Source organism: Bemisia tabaci, chromosome 7, assembly GCF_918797505.1.
Source record: "Bemisia tabaci chromosome 7, PGI_BMITA_v3".
Taxonomy (NCBI): Eukaryota; Metazoa; Arthropoda; class Insecta; order Hemiptera; family Aleyrodidae; genus Bemisia; species Bemisia tabaci.
Window position 1 is genome coordinate 44,098,358 of NC_092799.1, and position 21,717 is coordinate 44,120,074.

The 21,717-nt window shown below is 36.4% G+C and overlaps 2 protein-coding genes across 5 annotated transcripts in view; both read left to right on the plus strand.

Moving 5' to 3' along the window:
* The window catches only part of NFAT (NFAT nuclear factor), a 211,785-nt gene extending 197,928 nt beyond the window's left edge, over positions 1 to 13,857 (plus strand). For all 4 annotated transcript variants that reach the window (XM_019049619.2, XM_019049618.2, XM_072302637.1 and 1 more), the window contains 3 exons: positions 4,101 to 4,217; positions 5,487 to 6,629; positions 8,908 to 13,857. In XM_019049619.2, coding sequence (XP_018905164.2) covers positions 4,101 to 4,217; positions 5,487 to 6,629; positions 8,908 to 8,918 — 1,271 coding nt within the window. In that variant the 3' untranslated portion in view covers positions 8,919 to 13,857. The remainder of the gene's footprint in view (positions 1 to 4,100; positions 4,218 to 5,486; positions 6,630 to 8,907) is intronic.
* A 2,561-nt stretch (positions 13,858 to 16,418) lies between these two features.
* Positions 16,419 to 21,717, plus strand: part of Acsl (Acyl-CoA synthetase long-chain) — a 52,816-nt gene continuing 47,517 nt past the window's right edge. Inside the window, exon 1 of the mRNA XM_072302639.1 lies at positions 16,419 to 16,749. The gene's annotated coding sequence lies outside the window, so the exon portion shown is untranslated. The remainder of the gene's footprint in view (positions 16,750 to 21,717) is intronic.

Here is a 21,717-nt window from a genome sequence, read left to right on the forward strand (position 1 = left end):
TTACCCGCCCTGACAACCACCACCATCCCCCCTCCCTCCCCCAGCCCTATTATCGGCAGCGATTGTTCAGAATTCTGCTTCCCTAAATTAATTTAAAACAGTAACTTTTTATCTACTCCACCTAAATTCGCATTTATTATCGCATATATTATTAATATCGCATTTCGCACATTTCATTTAGCAACATTAAACTTGCATTTAAAATTGTCCTTACCCTCGAATAATACTGCTGCCCTCGTTGCCCCCTCCTCTCTTCTCTGGTTTCCCTCACTCCTCTCCAGTTGCATCTTCATCTGTCGCCTCTTCATCAGGTTCCTCGTCCTCTCCATCAGACCACTCATTTGGAGCTACCATTGCGGAATCTTGAAGAAATGACCCGTACTCATCTGACAAACGCTTGGTTTTTTGTGCTCCTGTCTTATGTCTGTGATGAACGAGGTACCACATGACAGATGCGATGTGCGCACAGCAGCCGACGACTCTAGCGCCCACTTTGCACTGGCAATACCACCCAGAAACGCCCATGGGGTGATACTGTATCCAAAGGTGGTATTTTTTGGCTGATACATGGCGGCTCTGCAATTTCACCCTGATGACGTCGGTGCATTCTCTGTGAACGAATAGCTCATACAACCCATCATCGTTCTCGTGTTCAGCTGTGTATGACTTGGCTTGTTTCAGCTGATATATCCCCATGGTGATCAGGCGCAGTTCGTCCAAAGTAAGCCTAGGAAAATCATTGAGGCTCTCTGAGTCAAGCTGCGAGTCCATGTCGCTTTGTTGTTTGACCAGTTCTGCACTTTTCAAGTCTTTCAACTTTATTCCATCCGCATAATCCGAAAAAATGGCTCAAATCCAGGGAAACGTGGATTTTTCTCGATTTTTCCCCGATGATGTGGCAACGCCGTGCCGCGATGGGAGGTTCTGTAGTTAGATAAATGTATGTAATTACTGGTGATTCGGCCATAACATATGAAAAACGAAGGTTTTTGGACTTTTCTGAATGAGCTCGACGAGAAATAGCCCCCAAATACTGAAATAAGTACTCGGTTTTCTATGATTTTAGGCAATGAAATATGGCAACACCGGCTTTTTTGGGAGGCTTTAAATCGGAAAAAGTTCTTAGAGGAAGGTTTTGACCACCCACGACCATTTTCTGCCAAAAAAGTTCAATTCTGGTGTAAGATGAGTCGCCTTTTTTAAGCCATTTTAAATAATGATGAAAAACAAGGAAAATTCTAAAAAGTTTTTTTTAACTATGCGCGCAAAGTTTGACATCGACGAAAATTGGCCAAAGTGACTCTCTTACATCCCTAATGAACATACTTGAAGAGTTTTTTGTCCTCCGAAGGGATCGTCACGAAACAGCGCGTCGAATGCTGAAAAACCCGCATTTTTCGCCAAAATTGGCCTTCAGACCCATGTTTAGGCCAGTGGTAGACCCCGAAATAGACCGGAAATGACAAAACCATTGTGCATTCCGTAAAATATAGACCTTCAATGACCAAAAAATCGCAGAGTTGAGGAATTTTAGGGTGGGGCCAAAAAAGGCCCTTAACGATACCCCTCCTTTGAAAATGCAAAGAATTACTTGTGTCCCTTACTTTAAAAGGCTAGGGTCTAATTTTTACAAATAACAAAGGCAGAAAGACGCATCAGTTGAAAGACTCAAGTTGGTGATCATAACTTCAAGAGGCTAATAATTGTGATCCTCCCCACTTTACCCAGTCGTATTTTATTTATCTATTTATTGTATTTGCACACAAGGTAATTGTACAACTATTGTTTTTGGACAAAAAGAAAATACCTTATAGAAACTTATTTTTAACTTAAATATAAAACTTTTTTCTAGAACTTAAGATTAACTAAAGTTAGACCCTTATTTCTGTAGTGAGAATACCATAATGCAGAGTCATGACGTCACCTTTACCATGATCACCAACTTGAATCCAATTTTCAGACAAATTTTATGCACCTATTGGACGTAGTAAAGTTACATTACTGATTTTTACTCAAAAATTAATTCGATTTCCTCCACTACGAAAGCTTCTATGTTTTCACGATTCAATGATCTGTTAAAAAATGGAAGAACAACTAACTTATGAGGCAGTGTTTGGTAAAAAGGCGCAAGAAATTGAGTTTTATGAAAACTGCATATAAAATTTCAAACTATCGCCAGTCTAAAAATGTTCAAGAGCTTTCAAGAACATAAATATAGCCTATATAGCATTGTAATGTTTGCTCCAAACTTTTTAAATTAAGTTGTCCCTCATTCTACCGAAAAAAAAAAAGAAAAAAAAACGATTCATGTCAATTCGAGAAATATATCCCTGTAAGTTGCATGTTTTTTCGATTCCATTTGTCTTAATATGTAAAGAACTTTGTTGCATTGAATTTGTAACAAAGTCAACTGGTAGAATATATTCTCTCTTGCGGAGTAATTCCTCACACTAGAGCAGATAATTAAAGCATCAGATTTGTCAACCTTTTTTTTCTACCAAGGAACCGCAAATAACTGTAATGAATCCTTTCTGCAAGAATTATTGCTGCGAACGTGGGTCTAAAAGTCATCAATGGCCATTCTTCATGGTTTCTTCTTAGATTAACTTCCTTTTTCAATTGAAGGTCAAGCTATCAGCATGTTTTTTTTAGCACAAAAGAGGTCAATCAATGGAAGAATCACCCTGATGCCAGCATACGCCCTGGTTGTAAACAGTATTAAAGCCAAATTACATGTACTATGGTCAGATTTGACTTCCAGATCCATGTTTTACAGCTATTTATCTCACCAAAAAGATTTAGCGACCGTCTGAAACTAATTATCATTGTGAGATGTAGGCCTCCTTTCAAAAGAAGCTTGAATTACAGAAATTCAGGGCGAGAGCTGATTTTGGCCTCCAGCAACACCTCTCCTTTATAACAGTAAACTCTACCTCCCATAACACATAAAAAAACAATTGAGATTTGTGAGCCAGAGTTTATTATTTAGGATTGTATCTTGTTCATTTAATTTTTTCTCAGTTCTCTTCCCACGGTTTCTTACCTTAGCTTTATTTGTCTTCATTATACTTCCTGGAGACCTCTCTGCTACAAATATGGTAGTAACCAAAACAAAAATTCAGTGAATGTGAAAAGGGGGAAGCAGTCCTCATAATTAAATGGCTTCAACCTAAATTGTCTAATTGCATTTGAAGCTGCCGAATTTCTTCTGAAGATCATTTTTTTTAGAAATCTGTGGATTTTAAAATCTCATCCTGTAAAATTTTCTGCAGTTCCATTTTCTCAATAACTTAGAATAAAGGCTTAGAATCGTGGTTTTAAAGCGTCTTTCCAAAACCAAATACTTTCGCAGAAATTTTACCACATCAAATATAGTCAGTCAGTCTTAAAAGTTGTCAACTTCGCCCTTCATAAAAGTTATAGGTACTTAAATCCAAACTTCCAGAACTATCGGTCTCTTTAAAAAGAGCAGCCCTTTCTAAAATGTCCAGAGGAGCGATGGTAATATATGTATATTTTAGAAAGCCATTTTCTGTCCCTCAATATTAATAGAGAAAGTAACTCACTTTTTATTCAATCATACAGTAGGTATTTTTGTGAGAGACATGCACAACGCAATTAGACTTTTTTTCATTTCATTTCATCTGCTTCTTTGCTTCTTGTCTTTATCTATAATTTTCTTGAAATTACAAGCAAGCAAAATGGAGGCTGAAAGCATAGACTGGCAGGAACACCACCTCCACCACTAAAATAATTTCTTGATAGTTTTAATTTAGAGTTTCACGTCAATTGTACATCAGATGTAAGAAGATCCTTGTTTTTTGTAATCATCAAATTTAATGCACGTAAAATAACAATGAGTGTTCTGTCAACTCTAGCTTACATATCCATGCTCATTTTCCATGAAGAAGCGTTTTTTTAAAGAAAAAAATTTTCTTTAAGCACTGAAATTATTTTTGATTATCATGATAGATGCTTTTTTTAAATTTGACTGCAAAAAATGTAGCAAGAGTCAGCTGCAGCCCACAACTTGATTATTAGATATTTCCTCCTTATCATGCCCCTATCTTTTTTGACCTTATATTTTTCTATTTTTCCAGTGGGAGAAATGTCCTCATCCAAGTACCGTTCTGATGATTTATTGACTCTATCATCTCAGCCTTCACTGGCCCCTGAGTTGCCTGTTGCAGGCTATATAACTCCAAGAAATTCTCCAAGTAAGGGTCACCAAACAAAATGTTTCCATACATAACTATTCATAGTGCCCCTGTGTTTCACCAGTTGGCCTGGCGAGTGGCGGCTGAAAATAACTAGGGTACCTCCGCATTTTGAGAATGTTTCATGTCGCATAATGTCATGGCACCTATCAAATTTTTTCAAAAAAATTCTTTCATTTCTCAAAACTAAGATAGCTATTGAGCTCTGCATTCCAAAATCCGATGGATGATTTTTTTTATTTCCAATAAGTTCAGTTTCTTTTATTCTAAAGTGACAAATTTGGGGCAGGTCTTGCAGGAATGTATACTACCACCTACACATTTTCATTGCTGCATCTGTCCTGCCTTTAAATTGTGTAGCTTTTAAACTCTGAATTATGAACATCAAGCTATTTTATTGATTACACGAGGGCAGTCCGATTTTAATAAAACTCAACTCTGATTCGTTTCCCAAATTGAAAGTATTCTGAACTTTATTAAAATTGACTGCCAAAGTGTAGAATTACTGTCTGATGTTTGTTTTCTTGGAGAACTTCTTGGCAACGAATCGACACAATTTACAGCCAACACACTTATCAATACTGTAAAGCAAACGTATCTACAGCGAAACTGTCGAACCTTGTATCTCGTTTGCAGTGCTTCAAAATCTCAGCTCCCTCTTTACTTTTTTAAAAGAGAACGACTCAACATGATTGCTTGGAATTTTCACAGAATATTCTTCACTTAGAGAAGAAAAATTACCGAAGGTTTCAAGAGTTGATATTGAGTAATTTTACATTTAAAGAATAAAGTAACAGGAAGACTGCTAAGTTGCTAACTGAGGTACAAGTTTGAGAGTTTCACCATCGATGTAGCAAAGCTCACAGCAACTCGAAAAAAAACCTCTTAAATGATCGGAAGAAAATATTATTTTATCCAACACAACTGGATTCTTCCTCTCCGTTTAGTTCGAAATGAGTATAAGGAGATAAAGCGTCGGGACATTTAACAGGTGTTAAGAAGCATACAAGACATGTTAAACAGGATATAAAGCGGCTTGCGCTTTTATACAAAGAGCCAGGGAGCACCAGTCGTGCCTTACCGCACTGTTTGTTCCTTCCTAACTAATGTTACCAGTTCAGAACTATTTTGCTGTAAGTTTTGTTTCGAAACTTTTCATTTAGATATGTTTGGTTTGCTTTACTCCATCTGTTTTGTACCGAGGTATGATGGGAACTCTTCAAGAGTTTATTTGATTCACTCATATATTTTTATTTGTTCTTTTACCAGGCGATGTTCATCCTGTCATGATGTGGCAAAGCCCAGATAGTGGCTTAGGAGACAACCATCAAAAACGACAGCTCAGAGGAAAGACAATGCTTTTACCTCCACCTGCTTTAATCCCTCTCGGAGGCCGGCGGAACTCTGTTCCCATGATAGTGCCGGATGTACTCTCACCACCCAATTTGAAAACAGAATTGGAAACCCCTCCTCAAATCATTTCTCCTGAACCTAAACCCATTGTTGGGGTGCAAGAGTTGAGCCCGGCTGTACCGCCTGTGCCTTCTCTCTCACAGTCGCAGCCAACATGTCTGCCGCTACTGTCAACAACCGAGGCACCAAATATGACAACATTGAACACATTAGTTTCTGAGCAAGCCAGTGCCCCCTTGCCAACACAGAGTGCTCAGAGTGTTGAAAAATACCTCTCACGTCTTGAAAACTCGCCGCCTGGCGTGAATGGGCATCCTTTTCAACAACCTAAAGCCAACTCGAACTTCATGAGCTACCAAATGCCCCCCACAGCTGTAGATAACAGCAGTTTTACCAGTTCTAACACGCATGTCTCGAATGCTGATTGCAAAAGCACAGTTCAGTTCTCAAGTACAAATGTGCCAATAACAAGCACGAATGTCTTACAACAAGTATTCACAGATTCCAATCGATCAGGGGTCATTGTCCACCCAATGCTCATGCCTCCAGAGACAATACCCAGTGCTGTTCTGAATGTACCAACAACAGTGATTGAGAGCCAAATGAAAACCCCTTTAATACCTGAAGCTTCTCCTGTTGCGATGGATACCTCTGTTTCTGTAAATTCAACAGTTACAGCGAGTGCAACGGAGAATCTTGATGCCTTTGTCAACTCGACTGCTGAATGTCATATTGGGGCAGGAAATGCGCTATGCAATACTCAACCAATGGAGAGCTCTGTCCTACCAGGACCAAGTCCTACGACCACCATGTCCATGTCTTTATTAAACACTCCTGTTGGCACTGCGGCAGCAAGCACAATGGTTGCCAGCCTCCAGAGCACCACTTTATACCCACCAGTTGTCGAGAAAAAACCAGAAGTGGAAATTCCACAAGATTTGAAAAACATGTCTGATAATGATCTCCTCAAGTTCATCAACCCAAGTTGTTTTGATCAAGGTTTGTAATTTTTTTACATATCTTGCCTTCTTTACTCTTTTTTCTTGGCTTCTCATTTTACTTCGGTGAAATCTAAAATGAAGCAAGAAATACTTAACATCAATGAACAGTTCAAGCTTCTGAAGTAGCATTACTGTGCTGTAAAATACAGATCTTTCTACTGAATGAACTGCTGAGCAGTTGAGGGCTGAGTAATCCTTTTCTTGGGATTTTGTCAGACTCCACTGTTCCTGAGTCATGAATGGCGTACCAATTAAGCTGTTATTTATGGCTCAACCCCCACCAGTGTAAATAGTTCTCTCATTTTTCTTTAGTACTCACCCGGAAAAACTCTTTCCTTCCTTCTCTGTTTTTGCCTTCACACATTTTTGGTCATATCTATCCGTCATTTAAGTGGAAAACAAGCACAGTTTTTGTCTTTGTCTAGTTCAGTGCAGGGTTGTAAAATCAGGGATCAGTTGAAATATCATCTGAAGTTTTCTTATGTTTAACATAGATAAGATAATTTCAGGAAAGGCTGGGAAGCCAGGAGAATGTCTCATTTATGATATAACTTGTTTATTTTACTTTGTAAATGTCTTTCATTATATACGATACTTCTTGAGTGAAGTAACCTTAACTGTTGGGAGGTAAGAATCAATGATCATAATGCTTTTTGTACACTGTCTTGGCGTGATTGCATATCGAAGACGCTGTTATGAGTTCAAAAACACTTAATTCTCAGCAGGTTTTATCAGAAGATAGTCCATTTGAGAGTAGACAAAATCAAAGTGAAAAACCTCTGTAAATGAGGCCAGGTTCCATTGATAATAGGTTTTCTATGAAGAACATTTCACAACCAAAACTGAGAAAGTATCTCAAAAATAGCAGATCAAAAAAAGTCCAAGCAGAAGCTAACTTTTCTCACTCTAAATCCAGTCACGGATCTTTGCCGTAAGAAATTCTACCCTCATCAGTTAAGTACCTTCTTTCCCCCGGTGGATATCCTGTTACTCTACTTTTGCACAATTCAAAACGATTAGCTGGCCCCTCTTATCTTTGCAATACATTTTTGCAGACAGTGCAGGGAACACCTATTGTGCGAAGGATACTGAAAAAAGAGCACCTGAATATATCGAAGTGGTCTAAAATTTTGAAAAAAGTTAAAATGTTAAAAACCTTTTTTTCATCATTATTTCTTAAATTATCTGGTTCTGGGAACACCTCTTATAGAAAAGAACCTCTCATATTGAGCTCTTTAACTCTATATAGTCACAGAGCTAAGTGTCAGCCAGTCATGAATTTGAAAATTTTAACTTTTGAAGATATAATTTTGTTTTTCGTCTTCATCCCCCAGGAAGGATGCCTCGCAGAGATTTCCCAAAATTTATAGAACATCCAGTTTTGCAAATACTGTAAAAGTTTTTCATTGTTTGGAACCTCTCTCGAAATATTCAGAAATCTTGGTTTTTCTTATTTTTACACTCCATAAAAGTTGGAAGCTTTCTAGATCCCTTTAATTTAAGTAATTTCTACTATTGCAGGCAGAGTATTAAAAGTAGTCAAATTATTTAAAAATGAATAACTGGAAAGCTTTTGAGATAAACTATAATGGAGGATTGATGCAACCTTTGTGTCTTCCAATAGCACTGATCAAAACCTGTGAAGCTTCACTCAAATATCAATATTGAAGAGAGTGTTTTACCATGTAAGAATCAGCGTTTTAGTTCTTGTCAGCCAGGCAGAAGCTTGATTTTTCTTTGTGAATCATTATTGAATTATACTCTCCTCTCTGAATTTTTGCCAGGATCTAGCCCAGCAATCTGACCCTTAGGAAATTTTTCTTTCGCGTCTCATGGATATTGTTGCATGCATCATTATTGAAGCAATCATAATTATCTAATTCAGTATTATCAAGGAAAAGCAAGGGTCTAGAGAGGATAGTTATTTTTAAAAAAAGGTAGAATATCTACAAGCCCTGAGCCCTAAATTGCTGATAGAATGATCTCTACCAATGAAAGAAATGTTGGATATTAGTCTAACAGTACTGATTCAGTTGGTACAAATCCTTGTTCTTTTAATGACCTGAAAACAAATTATACAAAATACTAAAAATACTTATTAAATCTGCTCAGTTCGCTGCAGCACTATATACTCTGTCTGCTTAACTTTAAGATTGTAAGTGGTTCTTTTTTCAGTTTTGAAAATCTGAGTGTTAAGACAGATTTTATGCTTATAGTTATTTTTATTTTTTACTTCATTTTTTAAAAATTTACCTTATGATAATTTTATGTTTCAGCTTTAAAGTAGATAGATTTTTGGGTCGTGTGAAAGTACCATCATGTGGCATGTTGCTAGTTGTGTCTTGCGCTGTTAAAACAGCCTGTTTGTCTCTGTTTCAGTCTCATGAATTATGGTGCTGCTCTATAAGTAATTATAATTTCAGTTTGTACCTTTGTAATTCTTTGTTATTATTTAGTCTCTTTTTAACCATCAACTAAGTGTGTATTTATCCTCTCATTTGTAATTCTTAATAAAACGCTGACCATATATTTATAATTGAAGAGTGATCATTTGATGTGTTGCCTTTATTCATTAGTATTTGGCACTGTGTTTATGTATTGCGAAATGATACTTAGCCCTCTCAAATCTGCAATCGCACAGTGAAAGTTTCTGGAAAAATTTGGAAAATTATTTGATCATTGTACATAGAGATGACAAATGCACACCTCATATGTTCGCTCGTCAGTTGAAATATGTCATGATCGTGTAGACTTTGAAAGTCTTTGCTGTTCATAATTGCTAAAAATCTCCCTGTTTTAATCAGGCTAACCTGGCTTTAAATGTCATTCAATTACAATATTATTTATTTATTAGATTGCTCATACTATACATAATGAATTATTTTATTCTTAATCTTTGTATTATTTTTATAGTAAAACTTCGTTTAAACAAATGATGACCAAGTATTGGTATTTTCTGAATTCATAATTTTTCTCTGCTAGAGGAAACCTCTACTTTTCCAATGTTAGTGAAATTATGAGCAATGAATACCACTGTAATAATCAAAATTTTTGGTCCAAGAACTTTACTAAGTACATTGAATTTTCTTTAACCATCGCACCAAAAGTTCTCTCTTGCAGCATAAGTGAAAGAACGTTCCTGTTTTTGATCAGTTGAGGTACCAGACCAGAGGTATTTCTGGATGTAAAGGAGAATTATGTTTCAAAACAGACAAATTCTTCTTCAGGGATTGGTATGATTTGGAGGCAGGTAACTAGAATCAGTCAGTGCATAATCTAAATACCCTTAGATCTATTGATTGGACGAGTCTGTTTCTAATGCTTATTGCAAAATTACAACTGTTGCTTGGCAGCTCTGTTGTCTGAGAAAAGTTTTAAAAAACTTTGATCCATTAATTATATTTTTCCATCCCTTTTTAAACTTCGTTCCAATTCTGTTGGTAACTATTTTGTAATATATGAAGTAAAGTAGGTGCCAAATTCAAGAAAATTGACAGTTAGTCATTTTTATAGGCCAACAATTGGATTTCCTATGAGATGAAGGTTTGAGATATTTTCAATCAACATTTTTTTTTCTCTCAAGAGAGTCAAAACGAAGTTTTACTGTGTGTTTGGGAAGACCTTTTTCTGTAGATCTAAAGTGCTTTTCTACAAGCTGAGCGCTTGTTTGCAAACAGCTCATCAGGAGAAACAGAAAAGAAAATTTACTTTAATAATTCTATTATTTCACCAATTGTGTACCCACTATTTTTAAAGCATACTAGATTTCTCATTTACCAAGAGTAGTACAAATTGTTTATTCCTTTACTAACTCTTTTCACCAATAGGGGAACGAGGCATAGCCATAAATCGATAGGCTTAAATGGAAGGAACCATACCTTATCAGTCAGTGCCAGACTTTCTTTTCCATTAGATTATTTTCTTGTAATTTGAGCAATGCTATATTTTGGAAGTTACAGATTTTATTTTATTTTTTTGCCCTAAGGATTTTTTTTTTTTTTTTTGGTTCATCGAAAACAAAATCTATCCCCTATTCATTGTAAAGGAACTGTGTGACGTCTAATGCGGAATGGTTTTTCTCTTGTTAAATTCAATCAATGTAACTAGCAACATCGACATAATTTGGGTTATTTCAAATAAAATAGTGAGTCATTGCCAAATAATACACACCTAAGCTGAGGCAAATATATCAAATTAAAGTCTTCCTTTATCATTACTACGATTATACTTCATCGAAAATATCAATCGTCAATTCAAATCTGCACCTCGAAGGGTTCACCAATAATCGACATACTGTCAAACAGTGTGATTTAAAAGAAACTTAATTCTTTCAAGTTGTTTCCTGTTGGAACATTATGTACATATTATGAAAGCTTTTTTATTAAGCTCTAACATGTTTTCCAGGTTTAAGATAAATATTCCCTTGAAGCTTTTTATTCCGAGCATCCTTGCGAAATCATTAGGACAATGTGAGAGAATTGATGTTGAACGTCAATTTTAAGGTGGAACAGTGGAGAGTCCGAAGGTGTAATCAAAGCATCTGCCAGGGGTTGTTACCTCCCACAGTGACTTGTAATCTGCATATGCACCGACTCTGCGTTTCTTACCTTTTGTCACCATGGGCTATCAATTAGGCATTAAATAGTCCATTAAGAGTCTCATTAATTGTGTATGAGTTAGAGCAGAGGTGTCACTGTCTCCGTCACTTCATATATTCTTGTGTGGCTCGCAAATAGTGAATACTGTCCAGAAACTGTAATCGTAATTGCTAGTCAAAGTCACTTAATTTTACGTAATACGCGTGAGAATCCTTGTGACTTTTTTCATTGCAGCTAGCATTAGTGATGAAAACTCTCAAATTTCTTTTTTGGTGCTCTTACGTTTTGTTTAAATATTTTATCCACTGTTGCTTTTTTTGAATGTATGATAAACACATAATTTAGTTTGATGAATCTATATTTAACAATGTCTTCGCTTCAATTATCTCCTCAGACACCATACCTCAGTTTGTAAATGTTCCCCTCATCATATTTCCAGTTAATATTTTGACCAATGTCATGCCTTTAAACAGTAAAACAGATGCTCTTATCTGTGATATATCCTATCACCCCTTATACGATTTATGATTTCTCCTGTTCTAGCATCATAGCTTGTAGTGGTAGTTCTATTACTTCATTGTAGTTACTTAAATTTTAAACCATGTAAAATACATTTAAGCACTATGTCTACAATTTTTTTTTTTTTTTGTGAATTTCAACACATTTGTTTTGTTCTCTCATCAAAACTGTTTAGTTAATTTTAGTTTGTTTTGTTTTTATTTATTGACCTTACTTGTTTTGTTTAAGATTTATTTTTATACCTGTACGGTGTACACTTGAATGTATATAAAACCATTTAAATTTAAATCAAAGGTTTTCAAGGTTTATTTACTTTTTGGTAGTTCTTTTTTTGCTGGAATTCATCGAAGTTATTTTCCCTGCCAATATTTTTTACACTGAAAATCCTACTAATTTCTGGCTGAAGGAGTTGGAAAAGAAAAGGAAAAGGACAACTTTAGTTTCTATTACGGAAGGTACATTAGTATACAAATTTTTCATCATTCTTAGGACATTTGCTAACAAGTTTGATTTGCAATGTCAAAGAAATTTTTGTTATAATAAGACTTTCCAATTCACATGAAGTCGGAATTAGATTTCAGTTAGACTCAATTATCTTGTTTCAAATGAGCATACCTCTGTGTGTATGGTTTGTCTATTACGTTAAACTTTCATCAGTTTATTCTAAACCCTATCGTAATATCCCCCCTCCTTCCTCTTTTTTTTTTAATTAATCCTCTTCACCAAAAATTTTATCTCAAAACTTAAAGACATAATAAAAAATGTTGATTTTCAAAGCTAATAATGCAAAATTTGAAATCATTTGAACGCATTTAAGATATGTTACCACTGTAGTACTTTGTTCTTCAATCTTCTTCTTTCATCTAGACACTTGAAGCAATAATATTTTCAACCGGATCTTGATCTGTTTCAATAAAAAGCAAGATATTTAAAGTTTAAAGAAAATCATGTTGCATAATATTTGGAGGTTTTGTCACATAGCAATCTTTTAGAGCATGATTTTACCCCCTTTGTTTCTCTTTTAATTAATTAAATTGTATAAAGGATATAGAGCTTGTCATAGTCGTTACTTGCATATTTTCTCAATTAATTTATTTATATATTTTTTTCTTTGGGGAAATCGATTCTAAGATCCGAAGATGCTGTTTGTTAAGGTCAGTTTAACTATCAAAATTATATTATTTCAGTGTTTGACCCTTCTCTCCCCATCATAGTTAAATGTTTTTTGGTCAGTCATAAGTTTTTTAAATGTTTCTAATATTTTATTAAAGTATTGAATCCTCATAAGTAAATTAAAAACATTTGAAAGAAACATATGATTAAAATTCTTTCAGTAGTCTCTGATGAAAATAGCACTCGGATATAAATTCATACGTACCTAATAAGAAAATAGTATTTCTGAATCTGAAATGAGTGGTGAAATTTTTTAACCTGGGAAATATTTCTTCCTCTTCTTCTTTAAATTTCTTTAAATCTCTGGAAATTTAAGATGGTCAAACTGTCTCATTTAGATTTTGAAGAAGTCTCTAGGTTTACCTTTGATAGCTTAATTAGGTGGCATAGTGTTATTCTCTCCTTTCGATAAGTTTTTTTTTTTTGTCCTCTAAATTTCAGCGTTCGATATTGAATCTTCTTTTGTCTCCTCTTGGCTCTATTTTATCTTTTATCCCACTATCTCTTTGAATTTTTGGTTTTCTTTAAGTATTTAATGCTTTTCAGCTATTGCATACAAACACATCAATATGTGCGACTTCTGTAGAGTCCAATGAGAATTACAAAATTCGAATCAGCATAATGATGTAATCCTTTAAATGCTAGGTACTTTTGCTCTCCTCTCTACGTACTATCTTGAAGAACATCCTCTATTGCTTATCAATTACCTTCCTGTTGTCTGTATTACCCCTACAACATATTAAGACAGAAAAATTTTTTCCATTTTTGACTTGTCTACAAAACTTTTCCCCTCTCTCAGGCCGTTTCACATCTCTTTGGATCAAAGTTGTAACCAATTCGGAGAGATTGTGAATCTTTACAATGCAGGCTACTCACCGTTTAGCCTCCTGGATAAATCTTGTTGAAGAGAATAAAATCTTTATTTTAACCAAAGAATTCGTTTGATTTGAGTCACTAATCATAATTTTTATACCCAGAAAAAATATCATTTTACCTGTCATGTATCATAATCGTAATAATCCATCATCTAGTGGTTTCACTATGATAAGCAGCACGCAGTTCCCCCACCTAGACAACTTTTCCGTGCATTAGCATTGGTGAGCTCAAGAAATCATCAATCGGAGTGGTCTGTGGGTCGTTTTATGAAATTTTCTGTTTTTTGACTGGGCAAGACAAGATAAAGGAGAAATGGAGTTGTGTGATTGGTCAGCTGTATCAGATGTCCTCTAAGTATATTGAGCTCATGTTGGATGGAATCGACAAAAAGTAAACAATGAGTTGTGGCTAACCAACATGGGTGCATCCAAAAGGAGGACTAGCAAAGCTGATGAATCACGCAACTCCATTCCCTCCAGTCTTGTCTCGGCTAGTTGATAAGCACAACAGTTCTTAATTGAAACTTTACTTGAAATCGATAAATCTATTGAGACCACATATTAATGAACATCTAAGGATAATTGCAGGGATTTAATAAGTAATGATGAGCAAGAATTTCATTTACCTAATCTAAAGAATTGCAATTTGATGAGATGATGCAGAAATAAGGTACCTACGTATGTATCTAACGTGCCTCCTAGCTGTTCTTCGCATTGGCTAAAGGAAGCCTTCACAGCCAACCAAAAGGGCTCCTATCCCCTGGACCTGTTGGTCAACAGCTTTGTCAGGGATTACTGATAGTTGTTCATGGGTGTCTATGAACGTTTTTTGAAATTCTATGATCTTCCATAACATAAGTCGATTTCAGCATCAGCAGCTGTGGAAAGACATATCGACGGTGTAAGTCGGCAATCACATAACTCGGTTTGCGACGTCACAGACTTCCTGTCATACTTTATTTTTTAAACAGAAAACTACTCAACAGTAATTCTTTAAAACTGCCGTGATTTTTCTTTGCTATGAGAAGAAAATTCTGCAAAAACTTCAAGGAATGATGACAATTTGTTCTCTTTTCGAAAAATAACGTAGAGGCGGAGATTCTCAGACACCGCAAACGAGATATGTGGTTGCTGACCTACACCGCCGATATGTATGGAGTCAAAATATATATTTTCAGTTTTGACATTCTCTACATGCCACTTAGCAGTTTCCAACAAAAAAGTTGCAGTACGATTGCTTAAAAATTACACTACTTCTGCAATTTTTCTATAACTAGGTATTGGCCAAATCTTCGCAATCAGATTGTAAAAAAATTGCAATTTTCTTATGACAAAAATTGAAATAAAAATTAATAAGTAATGCCTCTTTACGCTTGCTTGAAAAACACGACTAGTTAGGCAACAGGCCTGACATGGATTTCTAAAACCGTGTTTTCAGCAATTGGCAGTTATTCCAGCCATATGACCTCAATTACTGGCGCAATTTACAATTAGTTCCAAGTTTTGTCACACAAAAAAGTGCAATTTCCTACAACCTTATTGCAAAGCTCCTACGAAACAAGTTTTTTGGGATACTGGTACTTTGCTGCACTGATCAATTTGATTTTTCACCTCTAAGGTGAATCTTACACGCTGGGTCAAATCTGTTTACACTGAAGGCACACAGAGGAAAGCCACTGATATTTTTACTTAGTCAGTGTAAATCATGGGAGTTAAAATGAGGTGTATATTTTATTCTCCATCGTGGCTTTGTATTCTTTTTAAAACTTATCAGATTGCAGCAGAGATAAAAAAAGGAAAATTCATAATATTTCTTTTACAAGGGAGAAAAGCTACAAAAATAGGAATTTCATAATTTGGTATGTCGGAAAAATCAATGAGCCACTCAGCATTGATAAATGCTGCGGATGAGTGCTAGAATTAAGGACACGTGTCCTCCTGAGGGATAACCACGCAGTAGACAGTCATCACCCCCTTTCCACTCTCCTCCCTCCTTTGATGACGCATTACCAGCCACGGTTGATCGTCCCGCGCATTTTTTGAAAGAGCTTCCGAAAAAGCGTTGCCAACTCGTACACGAATGAGTGCGTAGTGGTTGGAAAAAATAGGAAAAATACTTTTTTACTCTCGGCATTGATATGTAATGTCAATTAATATTGTCAGAGATAGAAATCTGGAGTATATTTAGCTTCGTGACGTCGGGAAAAACGTACCGAATCATTTAAATATAAAATGCTAGAAATAGATAGTAAGTATCATATAGAGTCCCTGTAGTATCAAAAAAAAATTCTTGTCTTCGCTGCATATTGAAAACTTTATTCCAGAGATATTTGCTTATTAGCACTCAATATTTCCGCAAGGACACGTTAAATTAGCGTTAAATCAGATCGGATTGAACATGTTCCGGTTCCGGAGGAAGGTAAGAAGCAAAATAATTCATGAAATAGTTGGCAACCTATAAAATAAAGTTAGGCAAAGCTATGACGTCATATCACGCCACCGTCTTGCCAGAAAATCACGCCCTCTGATTGGCTGAACGCATCGGAGAATGAACGGTTGTTATCCTCGACTTTGGTTATGTTGTGATCCTGAAAGTTCAGTGATTGAAATTAACTTGGCGAAGCTTTTACTGGTCTCCGTGTGTAATATTTCTCGTGTGAATTTGTTTTTGAATATTTCTCTTGTTTTTCCATTGTGCGTGGTAATTACCGTAAAGAAATTATCGGAAACATAACCCAAGAATGGTTCGTATCCTCGTTAATAAATTGTGTCAATGCTTGTCTCTGGCAAACGAATGCCAAACTTGTAGTTGAATATTTATTACGACATTTATGTTAAAACCTCTCATTCGTAATCGTGAATGAAACTCAAGTGACGAGTATTTCAGCCCTCAACTAATATTTTGTGAATTAATACTCTGAAGACCGTGAGACTAGATCCTGTTACCTCACTGGTGAGTTTTTCTTTGGCTGTTACTCTTTTCACAAATTCATACTACTCAATTATTTTTAGCCCTACCATCTCTTATTTTTTCCATGCAATTACAGAGCATCATAGCGTAGCTCTCCGAGTGAATGAGCTCACTGTGCTGCTCTTCAAGTTCAGATTCAAAATGTTGGGAATGAACGATTCGACTGTACTGATGCTTCAAACTCAAAGTGAACATATAATTCAGTGTTACAGGGGTTTTAGTATGAATCCTTTGTTCAACTTGCCACTCCACGTCATTGGCGCTCTCCTAATCTTGCACTTTATTCTTACAGGTGGTCAGTATTATCGGTAGCATATTACATTTGATGCAGAGTTTATCAACGTTTTTCATGTTATGCAGAGCTCGTGACTGCACTCGTAAAGAGAAGTTATAGACTGGTGAACCTTGACTGAATTCATTGTCTATCAAGGCGTACCCGAGCTTTTTCAATGAATGAACCCAAGGCGTAGTTGGTTGTTAAGAGTTCAAACTTTTCAAATTCCATGCTGTTGGAGTCTTCTCATAGCATGTTAGACAAAATTCTAGCCACGTTTTTACCATGTTTTATGAATGGTGCTGTTTAATCGCATGTATCAACCTTTTGATTGAGTCGCCTAAATGAGTGGTGTTGCCCGGCCGTTCATGCACTTGATTTGCTCTGTCTTCATCCATCTGCTTAATCTACTGCACTATTATGATCAGTATTGACTGTGGCCATCAAGCTCATTATTTTAATACCTAAGAAAAACTATACGAAGCTTCGCTTACCTGTGCGCCCTGTAATGAAGTTGGGCACACAGCCATTTCAGAGGCTACTACATTTATCATGCACGCTAATTTCTGGTCCTTCTACCTGCGTATTATCAGCCAACCTCAATAGGACTAAGTTCATTGCTAATTATTCTGATCAAGTTCAAACATACACCTCCTCCATTTTGTTTTCTTATTCACTCTTTGCCTTTTAGTAACTCACCACTCCCCTTGTGGAATATTAGAAACAAATTAAAGTAAATAAATGAAACAAAATAGCCATGCAAATTATGTCACTGCGTCACTCAGCTCTTGCTAAATTTAATTTCTTGACCATAGCAATTTTTGCGAAACAGTATTGACGACGACGACGATGAGACATTGATGTCTCCATGATTTTTTTCCAAAACAAATTTCAATTACTCGGCCCCCCTCTCCTAGATGTAAATCTAGCCAAATCAATTCAGAGGAAGAAATGAAAGGCTCGGTCGGGTCCCTCTCAGATATCTGATATCTTATCAGTGAAATCAATTGAAGCACTAGATGCAAACATGGCACTTCTCGATTGTTGTGTCTCAGAATCTCTGTTGCTAATTAATCCCTTCGAGAAGAATTTAGTCTGTGATTTTTCCAGAATTCTTTCCATAGAAAATTGTAAATCACAAGGAACATTTAAGTACTAAAATTTTTAGTGAAATGGATGCATTCACTTTCCTTACAATGAATGAAATATTAGTGGAGACCCTGAAATACTGTAAAGGAGAAGTGCCCTTTTCGCATCCAGTGCCTTAATTTAGAAACAAGAACCAATTACAGACTTCTTGATGCTTATAGTGTTCCTTCAAAGAACGAATGAGTGGAACCCCTGTTTGCCAATTAACTTGATTATTTTCTACCAAACTCGGTCCAATGGAGCTCTTGCATCGCATGCCACAGCAATTTGCTCTTTAGGTATTTTGCCTTGGGATAAAATTTCGGGATAAACTCAATGGGAATTACTACTGTCGCTGGTGGAATTGCAGAAATGCGTATCTCGGTTTGCAACGTTTCAGACTTCCCGTCATGTTTATTTTCTACACAGGAAACTACTAAACTTAATTTTTTGAAAATTTCAGTGACTTTTTTTTCTTTTATAGAATATTATATAATAACTTCAAGCCATGATGTTAATTTGGTCTTCTTTTAAAAAGCGAAAAAGGAGGAGAGATTTTGAAACACCGCAACCGAGATTCGTATTTTTGCAGTTTCACCCCTGAAACAATCTACAGAGACCAAAAAATGTTCTGAAAGGTGGAATTCCCTCGTTACAGTGAGAATCCATCTCAAGGGATATCCAGTCTTTCCCAGATACACTGGAAAAAAAAAACACATTGGATCTAGAGTCCAGACTCTTAAAACATCGACAAGAAAAAATACTCCTGATTCAATCGGATTTTTGCTTAAATCAAGAACCAAGCCTCTTAATTTGAGCGGATTTCCTTTTGATTTAAGCAAAAATCTGATTGAATCAAGAGTATTTTTTCTTGTCAATGTTTTGAAGAGTCTGGACTCTAGATCCAATGTGTTTTTTTTTTTTTTAGTTGCTGTGACTCTAGCTCGGGAATCTCCAAACAAAGTGGCAACAGTGTGAATGTCTTTTTCTCCCAAGTTCATGGAGCGGTATAATTAAGTAATCATCGAATAGATAACTATTCGCGCTCTCCGGTATATTTGTTGCCTATGCGCAAAACTGAAGGCGAATTTCAGATCAACGATTTCTACCAATAGTTAAACTCATAGTTTAGCGGTTGAATGAAAGCTTTTGGGGCGATATGAATGCGTGTTTTCCGAATAGAGGATAGAATTTCGATTGCGAATGGATTCACGCTTCTCGTTATTTTGTTGCCCACACTGTGAAATTGAAAGCGAATTTCAAGTGAGCGACATCTGGCAACAAGTTCACGAATTGTGTATTGTATTGTTCTTTCAAAGTGTGTTGAGAGGTATAACTGCAAGGCTTTAAATAGATACTTTTTTGCACTCTTTGCACTCTCAGATAGAATTTTCTTTACAGAGAGAAGGAAAATCAGGGAAGTTCTCATAAAATGACGTTCAGTTTTTTACAACATGTAGTTTGGCCATTGTCGTAATGTATTCGATCCCTGTCTTTTGTGGATGTAAAGGTGGGCCATAACGGAGGCGAACCCCTCCATTGCGGCCTCAACTTTGTGAGTTCTTTTTGAACTTGAGAGTTGGTTGCAGAGAAAACCAGTGGCACCATTGTGTTCTTCGCGAAATTTTACACAAAATCGGTTAATTACATCGCCAATCCTTGTATAAGTACCATTCTGCTTAATTGTATCTATCACATACATTTTCTTACCTTCCATCAACCTTCCGTGACACATTTTCTCCAGACGATCGGATCGTTTTCGTCAGAACACCTTGTGCATTCGGTCAAAGTGTCGGAACAGTAAGGTTCGATATGACGGACTTTGAGCTTGCCTACGCTGCAAAAAGTGTTGTAAGCTGTTGAGGGGTCAACAGGTGACGGTGAAGAAAATCGCAACGAAGACAGCTTCGCTCGATTGCATTCATCTCTCGAGCGCGTTTCCGATCAGAAATGAAAGTATATGATCTTGTCGGCCCTTTTTATCAAAGTTCTTGCTATATTTCGAGCTCCCGATGTATTCATCTGGAAGCTATCGTAAAGCGTACATCGTACGTCTTTTTAGAATTTGAAGGGGTCCGACAGAAATGAGCTTTTTCCCCTCCTTTTTTTATGTTAACAAGAGCATGTGTATGTCATGGATGAATTTTGCTTTTAAATCGTAAACTGCTGCGCTGAAGAAAACCACCGTATCAGCATTCGAATGTTGTCAGATTCCCCCCGATGAAATAAATATTTTATAGAAAAGTTTTGAATATTTCTTCCTGAAATTTTCAGAGACTGTGCAGTCGTATTAAATCCGGATATTTCGTGCCCTGGTGCCCCGTACAACCGTTCTCATGTAAAAAATCAAATTGCCCGATTAAATTTGGCGACAGCTGATGTGGCTTGGTTCCTTTCTGTTTAACGCGGTCCAACTAAGATTCATCAAAAAATAGATCCGTTCCCTTTTGACAACATACTGGAAAAAAACACATTCTAGAGTCCAGACTCTTAAAAACATCGACAAGAAAAAATACTCTTGATTCAATTGGATTTTTGCCTAAATCAAGAACCAAGCCTCTTAATTTGAGCGGATTTCCTTTTGATTTAAGCAAAAATCTGATTGAATCAAGAGTATTTTTTCTTGTCAATGTTTTCAAGAGTCTAGACTCTAGATCCGATGTGTTCTTTTTTCCAGTGCAACTGATTCACATGTAATAGACGCGAACGAAAGTTGGTTGCAGCCTTGCAGCGGTGTCGATCAAGCGCCTTGTTCTAGTCGGTCGCCCGTCCATCTTTTCACGTTTTAACAGCTGTTGAGGTCATTTTCATCTCGTAAGCTCGGCCCGTGCGTAAGATGAGAGAATCAGGAGCAAGAGACGACTCCACTCTGGGTCAGTGTGTCAAAAATGTCGGCTCGCTGATCCTCCACGACGAGTCACACCGCACCGGATGTTATGGCGGAAACGGCCGACCTGTTAGTTTGCGGGGGACCTTTCCGCGCCATCCTTCCACCGTTGCAAAATCCCGTGAATTTTTATCCAGAGTGTCAGAATTTTCCCGGTTCTACCAGGATTTGAGGAAAAATCAGTCGTAAAATCAGGATTTGAGAATACACTGAAAAAAAAAAAGTAGCTTGCTAATCCTTTGTTTCTTTATCGGGAACTACGTGATTGACACTTACTTTCTTTTTCGCCCGATGAATTTTTCGGTTGTCACTCTTAAACGATGGCCATTTCGACTTCTGTGGAAGTCATCATCAGGTACTTAAAACTAACAACGAAAATAAAAATAAAAACCGAAGCTAAAAACTAACGTTAGATTAATACGTTAATACGTGGAATTTTAACGTCAGTTTTTAGCTTCGGTTTTTATTTTTATTTTCGTTGTTAGTTTTAAGTACCCGATGACGACTTCCACAGAAGTCGAAATGGCCATCGTTTAAGAGTGACAACCGAAAAATTCATCGGGCGAAAAAGAAAGTAAGTGTCAATCAAAAGTAGCTTGGATCAAGCATGATAATTCTTGAATTTGCCGCCAAGAATTTTCTTTATCTTGCTTTAAGCTGA